At 29.3% G+C, this 15,582-nt stretch overlaps 1 protein-coding gene across 1 annotated transcript in view; it reads right to left on the bottom strand.

The window, feature by feature from the left end:
• LOC129988485 (G1/S-specific cyclin-D2-like) overlaps window positions 1–14,670 on the bottom strand; it is a 50,558-nt gene extending 35,888 nt beyond the window's left edge. The window contains exons 1-2 of the mRNA XM_056096723.1: window positions 14,178–14,670; window positions 5,331–5,546 (exon numbers count right to left, since the gene is read on the bottom strand). Coding sequence (XP_055952698.1) covers window positions 5,331–5,546; window positions 14,178–14,372 — 411 coding nt within the window. The 5' untranslated portion in view covers window positions 14,373–14,670. The remainder of the gene's footprint in view (window positions 1–5,330; window positions 5,547–14,177) is intronic.
• Between the last annotated feature and the right edge of the window lie 912 nt (window positions 14,671–15,582).

The raw sequence follows: 15,582 nt of genomic DNA on the forward strand, positions 1-15,582 counted from the left end.
TTTCATCGATAGAGAAAGTTGACGGAAATATTAATTTGTTTTGCCGACTGTTATCATTGTGAGAAAGCTTTAAGTTTCCGATTCTCTAGACTCTGGGGTGCATTTTGTTCCTCCATCAGCAGCGTGCTGATTAAGGAGGTACTTCATAAGAAAATGCTGACGGTCGCCGTTTTTGATTGGCACCGACCGCTCCCCGCGATTAATATACTCTTATATTACAAAAAAAGAACTGCGAACCGCGTATGGATTATGATGCAAAAAACCACAAGTTAACCCTCCTTTAGTTTCGATCATTTTCATCGTTAAATGGTCATAATGTTATTTCATGAATACCAAACCTACACTATAAGTACGTATGGTTTTGATCATACTTTCTATATAATTACATTAATTATTCCCACTGAAGATATCAATAAGTATCCTGTAAGAAAAACTCAAATTGTAATGCGTTAAAAGCAGAACAGAACATGAGATTAACTAATTTGGAACAAATATCCATCGGATATTGCGACTAACAATGGAAGGACCAAATACCCCTGAAGATATCCAATACCAGAATAAAACAACTGCACACACAAAAAAAACTTCTTCCATTTTTCTCCTTACCCCTCTTTTAATGGAAACTTACCGGGGGTGGTCTCCTAAAACCTTGTTTGCATACTCCGTAATAAAGGCGTTTCTCCTCACCTTCTTTTAAAAATTGTGGATCTAAGGCAGAGAAAACGTTGTATGGCACAAGCGTACTATAGCTGCTAAATATTAACGTTTGGCGTGCACTTCAAAATTTGACATAAAACTACAATTGTAGTCTTAAAATCACATACCAAATTTGATATATTTAAGTCATTGCGTTTCTGAACTATCACGTTTTAATGCTTCTGAAAGTAGACCGACAGACGGTCAAACTCTGGTTGGATTTGATTCAAAATCCAATCAGATGTTAATTCTGTATAAAAAATTTTATCCGCCTAGCTCTCTTCACTTTGTAGTTATCATGTAAACTTATATTCGAATAGCTGATCAGACAGACTACCTCAGAATGGATTTTTCTCAAAAGTTGTCAGAAATCTACAAATTTTAATGTGACGATATGATACCAAATTTTCATCTATCTAGCTCAAAGCTTTTTTCAGTTATCGTGTTCACAGATTCACAGACAGACATTTTTTTTAAATGTGCTTTTCAAACTCAAGGAGGTATGAAAAATGGAGATTCGTGAAAGTCTCGAGTTCAAATTTTTTGATAATTACAGTACTTTAGATTATTTTATATGATTAAGTGGAAAAGAATTGCTTCGTCCATCTTGCACAAAACCGAATTTTAGATAAATTTAATATTCTACTTGGTTATGCAATAATAGATTACAAAGAACTTCATCTAATTTTGAGGATTCGGTAATTTCAATGACTGTTTCTAATTATTGATTTAAGAACTGATGTCAATTATTCCGCATAATTTTCCGTTCTATAGTTTGGCTTCTTATTCTTAATATTTATGTTTCCATTCTGTTTATGTAATCATGCCAAAAAATATCATCTGTATTTTTTCAGAGCACTGATAAAAAAGAAAATAGGCCGAAAACCTTTAAAACGAATTCCAATTTGAAGAAAGCATTTTTTTTTTCTCCCAAATCAATAAACATTCGGTGTTCCTAAAATATTCCTATTCCTTTTTCTTACCACTAATTAAATAAAAACCGCAAAGTAAAACCCTTTAAGATAAATAAAATACTTACGAAAACGAAATTATTAAGACCAAAAGCAATCACTCATCTTCCAACAAGACAAAGAACATGGTTCCCAAAATTGAAACATATCAGTTGTACCAGACACCTGTATTTATTACCGTCCAAAAGAACGCTAAGAACTTTCTCAAAAAATGCGATTAGGGGGATGTTGAGATTAGAAACGCGATAAATATACATTTACGAATATGTAAGAAAAGAGGCGGGACTGGATGTTAAAGAAGCAACAATCTAATCCACCACATACCGTAAAAAGTTGTGTCTCATGCAGAAAATCTCATTGCGTTGACCTCAAGATATAAATATAAATAAAGTCGACTACACTTCGGCGGCTTTTTGTTTGAAAGAAGTAAGCTAGTTACTTTCACGTCCTTGACAGTAGACGGGGACTGTGCTTGGATGCAACTTCTTATTTCAAGATGCAACTGAATGTGTGAGAATTCACTATCTTTGTTACGAATGATTATTCTTTATCTATCTTTAATCAACCTATAGGACTCCCAAACATTAAAAAATAAATTTATCATACTGGGAAGCGAAGAATTGAGTAAACAAACAGTAATGGGTAATGTTTATTAAAACATCTGAGTAACCCAGGAAATATTATCTTTAGAGACTACTTAAATCACAACTTCTGAAGTATGGAAAAACGTGTTTATTCCCACACTGCACTCAAAAAGTAATCTATATTTACTTTGTGGTGAAACAAAAGTTACTGATATGCAGATTTTATTTCCATTATAAATGAAAGACCCGCATTCCACAGAAATGTGAAGTTGTTAAACATTTTCATTGGGGGGAAGCAATTTCAATTTATTTGCTGAGCTGTGATAAAATGTTTGTTACATTAAATAAATATACATATAACTTCATCATAATTTACGATTCATTGACAAAAAGTGGTTCTAAGTTCAAAAATGGTTATAAGTTCTTTTATAATTAATGCAACTTCAAACAAGGCAACAAATCATAATGGTATTCACAGATTTCAGTTAACAATGTTTATTTAATTGCCTAGGATTGTTTTTAAAACAAACTCAAAATTGTTTAGAATAAGTCTGAAGTACTAACACTTAACTGAGTGAAATTATTTAATAGTTGAATTTCACTTTCCTAAGATTCAAAACTCTGCCCCTAACTCGAAATTGAACAACTTTGTTCTGCAGAGTTCTAAGTTACTTTGTTCTTATAACTGAATGCACTTAGCATACGACCCCCTTAAATGACAGTTGGAATGACACTTATATAGGGAAAAACGGTCAGACATATTCCCATGACGCAAAAAGAACGGGGACCACCGAAGCAGTAAGCGGACCTTTTCCCACAGGAAGTCGGTCATCAAAACATTTTTATTCTGTATGCTGTCTTACACCTTTCTCTACGCCGCCTTTTATACATTACTTCGCATTACTTTTTCTTTTTTACAATATGTCCACTCTAGAATCCCTATTATAGTTCCACACCTTCACCGTATCTACTCAAATGGGGGAGGAAAGGAACAGATGATGAAATTAAAGATGAACCAAACAAAGAAATATCGAAAAGCGGCTACAATGTAACACTGAATAACAGTAAAGAGGTGTAACCATAAAACGCGTGGTCCAACCTATTATTTCTTCCACTTACACTTGTTTGTTTTTCTTGACGTCAAGAAAGAGAGAAAGTATAAGAAGCTTGGAAATAAAATGGCATCATTTCCATCAGCAATGAATACCTTCAAAAATTCAAGAGTACATTACGTAACACCTACTATGAAAGAAAATAAAAATGATCCTCTTTTTTTTTTTTTTTTTTTTTTTTTTTTCGCATTTTATCAGGGACAATATTTCTATCCAATGCATCTTTATTTTCTCGATTCAGCTTTTGTACATCAAAACCAATTACCAAAAAACTTATCTTCATTGTTCCCGCCATTTTGGATTCAAATATGCCACGACTGGAACTGGATTGTGACGTGCAGCTAACATCAAATTAAGACGCATTCGATGAAGAGCAAATATTCCGATTTCATTATTCGTTATTTTTGTTTTTTAATTGCTTTGTAAAAGATTATTTATCTATTTCGTAAAACAAATTACCGAAACAAAACATGAAGGTCACAAAATTTTGATACCTTTGAAACAGAACAAAAAGAACGAATTTATGCCTTATGTACAAGAACTTGTTTAAGAAATTAGATATCGATAAAGAATCATTTAAATTAAAAACAAGAACATATTCTATTCGTAGTTTGCAATATAAGGCGACATGCAATGTAAAATTTTGGCGATCAGTCAAAAAAAAAGTGCATGTTCTGTCAGAAACTGAATTCTATTTTTTTCCCCGTGTTCTTAAATGACAATCAGCCTTTCAAAAACTATCGCTAAATACGAAGTTATAATTTGAAAATTTCATAAAGGAGACAGTGGACTCTATTAGGCATTTTTGTAAATTATTCATTCAGTTATAAAATTTTAAAAAAATTTTTAAACTCTTTTAAATGAAAAAATATATTAATTTCAAAATAATAATAAACATGTAATTTTAAAAAATTTCAAAATATTCATATATTTTTTTCCTATTATTTTTCCTTGAAATTCTATAAAAGCTTATTCAGTACAAAATTGGGTATGATTTTATTATTCCAATTAAAAATCAACTCTTTAGAAATATTTTCGTGTACATGCATTGAATTTTTATAATAATTTTAAATAATAATTGAAAATTTCATAAAGGAGACAGTGGACTCTATTAGGCATTTTTGTAAATTATTCATTCAGTTATAAAATTTTAAAAAAATTTTTAAACTCTTTTAAATGAAAAAATATATTAATTTCAAAATAATAATAAACATGTAATTTTAAAAAATTTCAAAATATTCATATATTTTTTTCCTATTATTTTTCCTTGAAATTCTATAAAAGCTTATTCAGTACAAAATTGGGTATGATTTTATTATTCCAATTAAAAATCAACTCTTTAGAAATATTTTCGTGTACATGCATTGAATTTTTATAATAATTTTGCATTTTCTGAACTGAAATTTATTTTTAACCATTTAACCAATTTTAACCATAAAAAGCATACTCAATTTTCTTTTAATATTTTTTTAAAAAATCTTCACTTGTAATTATATATAATTTCCTCAAAAATTAAGATACCTGGAATAATTCAAAGATTTTTAAATGTAATAAGAATATCATTCTGAGAAATAGTCATTTAGAATATATTCATTCAAAATTCTGAGATTTTTAAATATTCATTTTACTGAGCAACCAAATTAATAATGTTTATTCCAGTTGAATACATTTTACCGATGATAAAATAAAAAGAAAAGTTCATGAAACAATAAAAAGAAAATTTTATATCCTCGCCGTTTCCTGCTTATTAAAAGTCCACTGTCTCCTGAAGTTCGGTTGACTATGATAAAAAACAAATTAGATTTAAAAGGTTTTAATATACCTGCAGAATAAATTCACCCAATACTATTTACGAACTTGGAAAAAACTTAGTGAAAAAAGGGAATGCTTAATCAAACATGAATTTATGCACATAAAAAAAAAACTACAAGAATTTTAAAATCAGAAATGCTTTAAAAAATACTTACAATTAACTGTACAACGGAGATTGAATGGTCTGAATATAAACACAGTCTTTCTGCGGTCAGGGGCCTGCTCTGACGCAATTTGGAAGCCAGGAAAAGACAAACAGCACCTAGGAGTTGCAGCTGACTTTTATCCACCCTGACCAGTAAAAGGAACCTATCTAAACAGTTTACAGCTAGTGGAAAGACTTCGTCTTGACATCGCTCTTCTTCGCAAACCTAAAAAGAACACAATTTATCCTTTTAGCACTGACAAGTTAAAACCGCAAATGTTGCATGCTTGCTTAACAATCTCAAGAAAATGTGAAACATCTCAACGCATTCACACTTGAAAAATGTCGGAAGAATATAAAAATATGCAAATAGAAATAAATGTGGTTTTGAGCAACACGTGAGCAAATGTAGGGAATAAATAATATTAATACTTTTGAGGGAAAATTACACATTTAACCTAGATGGACCAATGTTAAAAAATAAAATGATACAGTACATTTAAAATCTATTTTCAAATAAACATGAAAAATTACAAATTCATCATTTTTGATTTGATTTTATTTTGATTCATTAATCAATCAAAAAAAAGCAAAGAATAAAATTAAAATCGTATCTAACAAATTATAAAAACAAATTGCAAATCGGTTCACGAAGGCTTATTTAGTAAGGAATTTTTAAAAATAAATACTATGATAATATTCTGAAAACATTTACCTTATTAAGAACAATATATGACAAAATACAGAATTATCTTCTATTTTATGTAAATAACATATTTTTTTTTTTCAGTTTTATTAATAAAGCTTTCATTTAGTAAACATAATGGTCTGCAAATTCAATAATTTGGAAATTTTTTACATTGCCAAATTTAAAAATAAAAATAAAAAGCCTCCTAAATTCTTTAGCTTTTTAGTTAAATTTTTATGTTAAAAATATTCCAAATACAGAAAATTTCAATTGGTCTAATATTTTATAAAATACTTTCACCGAAATTACAAGTGAAAATATTTTCAAAAATAAAGATTAACTTGTATCCATTCTATTATCTATTTACATTTTTCTGAAATGTGGAAATCAGATTCATAAAGCAACTTGGCAACATCTGCCACAAAGCATTCTTTTTTTTCTTTTTTTTTTTTTTTTTTTTTGTCCTCGGGTTTGTTATCTCTGAGAGACAAACAACTTTAGTCGCTAAATGAAGATTAAATTATATCAGATGGTGAGAAAATTTTCATCGTTAAGAGAAAAATTTACACAAAATATCAATTAATTCTGAATGAAAAAACATTATCTCAGTTATTCTTAGAGATAAAATAATAACTCAGTTTCGTTAAAAATTGGAGAAATAAAAAGAAAGATCACAGAGGAGAGAAAAAGTAGATTTCAATTTTTTTTTTAATCTTAAAGATTGATTATTATATTAAAGCACTGCAATTTTGAAATTTCGTCATTAAAGATTTCTTTTTTAACTGTTTTAAATTTTATCATTTATTTTCTTTTTAAAAGCATTACCTAAAGACGAAAAGTCAGATCGTATTTTTGGTAGTCTGGACTCAGATTTCCACTTAGAAGGAACTTAAATGTATTCCAACTTAAAAAATATTAATTGAAGTGACAAAGGAATGACTGTGTTCTTTTCAGAATTATTCATAACAAATTCAGATTTTCAGCGAAAAAAGGGAAAAAAAAAAAAAAAAAAACTCGGAAATTTTTAACCTGCTACTATGTATTTTAGTTTTAAAATGCTTTGAATTTTACCAAAATGTTACAGTTCTTGATTCTTTCAACATAAATAGCTATTTAAATTAATTAATACAATTAAACCTTAACAACTACTCATTGAAATCATCCGAATCAAGACGTCGAATATTTCTAGCCATTCTATGTTGAAAAATCAACATCTTACACCTTTGTTACCGAAGAATATTTCACAGACTGTTTTTCATACTAATATCCTTCACTGTACACGAAGAATTATCAAATTAAATACATTTATCTCAAGAAAGCAGATGAACCGCGGCCTGAAGATTCTTCTTCTTATTTAATTTTAAAAAATAATTTTATTCCTTAAAAATAACAATAAATTTTGTAATTTTAAGTTGAATTTTCAAACTACCAAAAAAAGGAAATTCCATTAAAAATACGCCTCGGAAATGTTATTAAAAATTTTAGATACTATCAAATGCTTCAAAAAAAATAGAGGAATCATGTAGAATAACTAATATGTTCGAAATTCTCAAATTCTACTACGAATTTGGCATTTAAATAAGAAATCAATTTTAACATTTGAAAATAAGCATTCAATTTTTCGAAAAGCAGAGTTTCAAATGCCTGCTTCGAAAGACACATTCAAAACTTTTCAACTCCCAAATTTATTTTATTCGGAAAAACGTTCGGAACAGTTACTAATATATACGAAAACTAAATTTCAGTTAATAATTAATAAACTAAAATGACAAGTTATCAATTCATAAATTTACACGAAATGTTTAAGTCCATTTTTTTTTTCTCTGGCATTAGTTTTAAGAGCCATTCGCAAAATATTCGAGGAACCTATCGCGAGATATGGATATAGATAAACAAGCCCCGATTCAATCAAATTTTGATTGTTGGTAGTTGGTATAGTTTCAAATCCCGACAGAAGTTCTGTTTATGTCTAATTTTTTACTTTGTCTTATACATAATTATAGAGATACAGATATCATCAAAAAATTCGAACTCGGTATTTTGATGAATCTCCACGTTAGACCTCCCGCAGTTCGAAATCAAATGTCTGAAAAATGTCCGTCTCTGACAACGATAACTCAAAAACGCTTTAAGCTAAATGGTTCAAATTTGGTATATGGTCTTTCGACAAAATTTGTAGATATCTATCAAATTTTGAGTAAAATCTGTTAAGAGCTAGTCCATCCATCCGGCTGTTCGAATATGATAATACTAACGGATAAGAGCCAGATAGATAAAATTCGGTACACAAATTTAACATCTGTAGTGTCAAGTTAACATCTACCATCAAGTTTTGAGCCAAATCCAATTACGCATTGACTGTCTGTCGGTCTATACTTTCAGAAATAAATAAACGCGGTAATTCAAAACGCAATGACTTAAATATATCAAAATTGGCATGGGAATTTGTGACTATAAGTGAATTTTTGTGACAAATTTTTGTTTCAGTCGGTTGATAGAAAAATGACAAATAACTCGCCAAGGATGATATAATAAATTCAGTAAAAATGTTAAATTCACGCCAAAAGTTTATATTTCGCCATTATTGTACGCCAATGTAAGGCTTTCTCTGGCATACGTTTATTAGAGAGTATGCGAGAAAGTTTTGGGGAGCCACTCACACTTGTTCAGTTGAGTTGTCAACTAATGCAAAATTTTATTAAAGTTGTTGTTACTACAGTTGTTTTAAGACATGAAAATATCTGCATCAAATGATAATGAAACTCTAGCAGAATGTTCGAATCCAGTGTTGCATGTAGGCTTATTCGAAGCCAGGACCAAATCTCCTTTCCCACCGATATCTCTCGATGAGTTCTGGCGAAGGAATTCTCCTAATCAGGATAATGAAAACGAGAGAGCCGAATTACAAGAAAGCACCAGTATATCATTTCCTATCTGGAGGCAGAGAAAAGAGATAATTACCAATTTCCTGACCGGCATCCCATTCACAATCTTTCCCGTCCCGGCTTCGTTAGAAAAAGGACCCACTGCAAAGTGCGCAAACGAGACTATTTTTAGGAAAGTTATCAATGCAGGGTGCGACTTCCTCTGCCAGCCTACCAGTTGCTAGGATATTCGGTATTTTTTGGACACTTTTGCGTCTTGCAGAAAGAAAATCCGAATCGGACTTAGTTAACAAAAGGCTTCACTGCTCACTAAAATTCGCATCACAAATTATATCTAGAATTTTTTGCAATTTATACAGTAATAATTTAATATCAAACATAACTGGACATAACTATATGCGACTAAATATGGTAATAAACAAGCAGTTATATTTGAAATATATATATATACACACACACATTTGCATTTATAAGGGCATGGGGAATTTTGTAGAATCTTTCATTCAATTTCTAAATCTTGGAAGTTCACAATTCTGACCATTCTCAACTGCGCCAATACTGAGCTTTCAATAAATTAGTATGTCAGATCATTAGAACTGAAAACGCAGGAATACAAATATTTAAAGTAAACATAATAATTATCAAAAGTGAATAACTAATTTGTGAGGCATCATAGATTTGATTCTGATATGCCATGTATTCAAATCTTTGACTTTCGTTCTTAACTTTTAATACCATTTAAATTTATCCGAAAATACTGAATATGGAATAATATAAATGTATAAAACTTATAGGTATGTTCAATTATACTAAAAATCTTGTGCAGGTAGTGTTCTTTTTTTTTATGTTTTTGCTGAAAATATACCATCAGAACAGAACTGGAATTATTAAAAACTGGAGACTCAATCTTCACTTGCAACATCAAATTTTAGAGGACTATTCCTCTTATTGGCGCTAAACGCCTCCTTATCTAGAAAATAAAGGCACCTAAGGAGGCTCAATCATACCAAATTTTAAAGAACTATTCCTTCTATTGATGCAAAATGCCTCCGAATCTGGAAAATTAAGGCACCTAAGGAGACTCAATCATCACTTGCTACATCAAATTTTAGAGGATTATTCCTCCTTTGATGCATCCGGATTTGGAAAACCTAAGACTCAATCATCACTTGCAAAACCAAACTTTAGAGTACTATTTCTCCTATTGATGCATAATACCTCCGGATCTGGACAACTAAGGTACCTATCTAATCATCAAATGTTCATATATTAGTCAGATTGTTCGTACATAACAAAGATTTGGTAAATTTTGCTCTATAGCAAAAGTCATCGAAAATTCGGATTCTGATATAAATTATATTCAGATACTGAAAAAAAAAATGTTTGCAAAATGCGCTTTTTCAATGCAAAGCTAGCTGCAAACAAATTAAGTCTGTTTTCAATTTTAGTATCATGAAAAATTTAACATCATAAAAAATTTTCAAAGGTTTTTCCTATTTACTTCCCCTTTTTTTCTAAATTTCATAATTTGTAGTTCTTTATTTAAATAAGAAAGTTCGATCTTTGAATTTCTTGAGATCATTACTACAAATGAAAGCAGGCGCAAATTTTAAACTGATTTTTAACTAAAATATAATTAAATATTTGAAATCTGTGATGTAAGTAACTAATTTAAATATCTAATTTAATATCATCAATAAAATGGCAAGTTGTATTAGTTTTTGAGTTAAGAAATGTTTTTGCTGAAATCATAACTTCTGTATTTTTTCAACTAAGGTCTATTACATCGCATTCAACTATAAGTAGATTTTCGATTAATTTTTTTATTAATTACAGGAAGAAAACTATAAATATGCCGTTATTACTAAAAAAAAACATTAAATTATTCGGAAAAAGGAAGGAAAACGAAAATTACCGACTATAGAGATTCCTTTGACTTAGGAAAGCAATCTAACACGAATTAAAGGTAAATATTTTGTTGTTGCTTCCAGAAAGTAATTTGAAAATGAATATTCCGATGTTCGAATTTCGCGAAGAAGATTGAAATAAGTCTCTAAAAAATCTCTATATCTATTTCGGTTCATTAATCAACTTTTTAAAAAAATATGACAGTCTAAAACACTGTCCACTGAAATAAGTGGAAAATTTCAATTTCTTTTATAGATTTAAAAAAATAAATTTCTCATTAGAAGATACCTTTCTTTGTTCTTTTTTGGTGTTGTTGTTTTAAAAAAAAAGCAAACAATAATCGTTTGCTAATTACTTATACTTAACATACACTAAAAACTTATCAAAGCTTCAGCATTTCACCAATAATTAAGACAAAGAATGCGAAAAGTAAAATTTCATGCGGTCTAAAATAATTTCTTAAATTTATCATTACTCGATCAATCTCAGAAGATTCCTCATACACCCATTCCGCGAAACTACGGCGGGTGCCCGTGACGCTTCTATATCACTGCGATACAGAGGCGTCACCTTTTGTAAAGTGTGATTGATTGAATGAAGTTTATTTGTTAGAAAAACTCATTCAAATAAGTTTGGAAATAAAAATTTCGATAAAAAAAAACATTTTTTGAAAACCTAGAAAGGATGTTTCAGCAAAAAATTTGCTTAATAGCCATCAGCTAAGCAGGGTTCTCTTTTGAATGCTAACCACTTAAGACCACGGGCTATCATTGCAATTTTCGAGGGAGGTCCAGAATTTTTGAAACCGAAACTCAAACGGCCCAGTATTCTGGAGTAACTGTATTCGATTAATCTTTGGGATGAGAGAGTTAATATATATACTTTCCAAAAATAAATAACTTTTGCATGCGTATTAAATTAAAATTTTATGAAAACCTTTTATTGCGTATGAAATATTCATAAGAAAACTTTAATTTGTTGATCGCACAAACTGATTTCTCTTCAACACCAAATTTCACCAAGAAGTCGTTGAAAACGGCATTTTCGAAAATTTGAGATGAAGGAACTAAAATGAGACCATATCTCAAAAAGCTTATAAATAAATGTAAATTTAAATCAAATTTCACCTACTTTTAAAGTATATAAAAGAAAAATTCTAAAAAAGTTCAATTCTACAGATGAGATGAAAATATGTAAATCTCTGATGAATTGCTTTGTGGCATTATTTAATGGCATATATTAAAATCGGCTAACTTGCAGATCATTAGATAGTAAAAAAAAAAAAAAAAAAAAAAAAAAAAAAAAAAAAAAACTGCTTTTTCTTCTGAATGAAACGTAGAAGAGAATAAGTAAACAAAAATAAAAAGCTGGATTCAATGCTCGCATTTATACAGGGAGTTTTGAAGCGTGACACACACAAAAGACGGAAGTTTCAATTCCCCGTAAAGAGAACGTTTACAAGAGTGCCGTGAGAAACGAACTTCCATTTTTTATTGTTCTTAATATTAACGAAACAAAAAAAAAAGTGCAAGCGACAAAATTGTGAGAAATATGTTCAAAATTGCTTTTCTACGAAGATTTACCTTTTTAAAATGACCGACACTAGTCTTGACTGCTGCGCGGTCACGGTTAAGTTGTCTGGCACACTGCCCGGCATCCGAATCCATGTTATTTATTCAGTTAGAAAATGTTAAAAAAGATTGACTAGCTGTTTCAGAATTCATTGTGAAAGGTTGAGTTGATGCGTGTGAAAAAGACCGTAAATCGAAATTTTATACTAAGTAGTTATTAAGGTTCAAAAGCACAATAGGATAACGATAATAAATATTGTTTGTGAGCAAATTCTTCTGTTTGGAGTTTGGAATTTTTTAAAGAGGCTTTTAAATCACTTCACCAGACGAATATTATCAATGGATTTGAATTCAAGTTCGTTCTTTTTGTTTTCTTAGTGATAAATTCAAAGAATTGTTTGTTAATTCATGATTCTTTTAAAAGGCTCCTAGCAGACGATTAATTTTTTACTGTAACATTAATAATTATTGATTAAATTTTTTTTAATAAATTGCAAATAATGTAACGGAAAGAACATAAAATAATTTTAATGCCATTATTCAAACATAATAGCAAATATTAGAACGTCATTCGCAGTGATAAACAAATATTAAAATACAAAATTGGAAAAAGCATTGCAAATCCAAAATGTATTAATAATTCCAATGCTTTACAATAAAAACAAAGAGACCTCAAACTCAAACGATATTTCACTGTTCCAACATCCAGACGATTTTTTAAAAAATAATTTCGTTCGTATTCATTGCAGACAATTTTTTCTTTAACTTATAGATATATCAGTTGAGCAAAATGAAAAACAAACGATTTCTTAAAAAATGTAATAAAAATTTTATAAACATGCTTTTAATAAAAAAAATATTTTGCAATATTAGGCAAATATATTTTAATAAATGTAACTCAAGAATTAAAAATTCCTAACAAAAAATTTAATTAATTTGGTGCATTAATTTAATAGACTAGAAAATAACGTTAGATTATGGGGGAAAAAACCAGAAAATTTAAATTTAATTAAATTGTCAATGATTATAAACCGTTAAGATAAAAAAAAATAAAGTTTCATTCTTTTATAGAAAGTTCTAATTTTTAAATAATTTTTGTATAACCTTACATTTATTTATCGATAAAAATGTAACGAAATTAAAAATTTAATACAAGAAACACGGAGGGTTAAGATTTCGATTACAAAATGCAAATTCTCATTTTTTTAAAAAAAAATTCAAGTTATTTAGCTAAAAACTGAATGGATTTAACTACTATTATAATTCTTGATGAAAATAATTGCAACAATATTAAATAAGAATTTAGAAATTTCAAATATATCTAATGAAATACTGAATAAATTAGCTCTTTACATATATAGTTAAATAATTCCCTCTTTACAGTAATTCTCAACAAGTAACCTCAATATAAGTGAAAATAAAAGTAGGAAAAACTTCATAACATTAAAGAATTTTTAAAAAATGGAATTCTAGATTAGAAATTAAATTCAACAAATTGAACATTTTCATTTCTTAGCATTATTATGTCCTTTTCAGCTATAAAATGGCAATGGGCAATACAATCATAGGTGTTTATCCCCTTTTACCATTAATTTTATCTCGTTAAAATCATCACTTTTATCAGTTCTTACTTTAAAAGAAAAATAATAATTCGTGTAAGCATGAATCTTAAGAATCGCCTACATTAAAAGAGAGTACCTAAAGGTCGTTTCGACGTTTTCTAAAAGAAATTACAAAACCGGTCATTTGTGATAACTGATTTCTTTTTTAAATTATACTGTGAGAAAGCAGATGAAATAATTTACCTCTTGCATCCATTCTGCGACAACAGTCCTCATGTATGGTTTCAGATCACTTTGCGTGCATTTGAAATAGTTAGCGGAAAGTACGTAGCGGTCCTCTATCACTAATAAATTTTCAAACACTCTAGAATCCTCATTCAACACTGGGTCTTCATAAGCTCTGGTAACATTTTCGGATTCACAACAGTAAAGCTCCATAACTACTTTACAAAACTTTGGCAACACTTGCTATTCAGCAGCGCATTTTTGTAAACAATGACAGGTGCACAGAACAGAATTATTCCTCCACTAGTTTCGTTTTATACATAAAAAAAATACTTCGTTTAGAATTTACAGTATAGCACAGCGTATGGAATGTATTGACTTATGAAAGAAGTTTAAAAGTTTTGAAATTATGTAAATGTTACTTAAAGTTTACAAGCTGCTTTTAGAATTGGGGCAGTCGAGAGCAGCACACCAGTTTCAACTGCTCATGACCGAAAGAAGCAGTGCGAGCGAATTCTCTACACCGAAGCGAAGCGCAAGTGAGAACGCAGTAGGGTTGCTTCAAGAAAAAGTTTCTGAAACTCGCCAAATCGGATCGTCGAACAAAAAAAGAACGCTCCGCTTTGGTAATGATGTGTGAAAAGCCCATAGCAACCAATTTTTCTCATGAATGGCAGAAATGCTTTCTCAATATGATTATCAGCGTAATTTGGCTTCGTCTCTCAATCATGTAATTCTTGATGAGTCAAGTTTTGGTGTATCAAGCAAATATTTTTGATCTGAACTAACCGTATTAAAAAGTATTCCATTAATAATGAAATTTATTGTAACAATTTTCTCGTGAAATTTGCTGAATCTTTTGCAACAAATATTAATATTTATCTCGAAAGTTTTTTTGAGAGGGGGGGAGAGGAGGGTTTCGTGTTATTAGTATTCCAAATTAGGAGTCACAAAAAATACTTCTAATTAAAACTAAATGATTAATAAAAAATATTACATTTTTAGAGTTATGATTAAAAAAAAAACAAATTTCAGTAGGATAATAGTTTTAATTTTTCATACTGGTTGCACATTCTTCTAAACTATTTTAAAAAGAGATATGTTCTAGAATTTCAGGGCAAACATGCTTAGCATTAGATTTTTTATTAAATATTTTTTATTAATTTAATAGAACAATGTTTACAAAAAATTTAAGAACAAAGAAAATATGTCATTTCGTAAAATTCGTTGATTTAAAAAATATTTTAAGATCTTTTTTTAAGAAATGTTCTTATAAAAATACGGTTTTTAATTATGACGGAATTTATACGAAACAAACGAAATCATATTTTAATAATAGATTTCAGGCAAAAATATTTTTAAAAAAAGATTGTTACTTCGCCAAAAGAAAGATAACTGCTTGAATCTGCTCCTATATAGGCTA

This window comes from Argiope bruennichi, chromosome 10, assembly GCF_947563725.1.
Source record: "Argiope bruennichi chromosome 10, qqArgBrue1.1, whole genome shotgun sequence".
Classification (NCBI taxonomy): domain Eukaryota; kingdom Metazoa; phylum Arthropoda; class Arachnida; order Araneae; family Araneidae; genus Argiope; species Argiope bruennichi.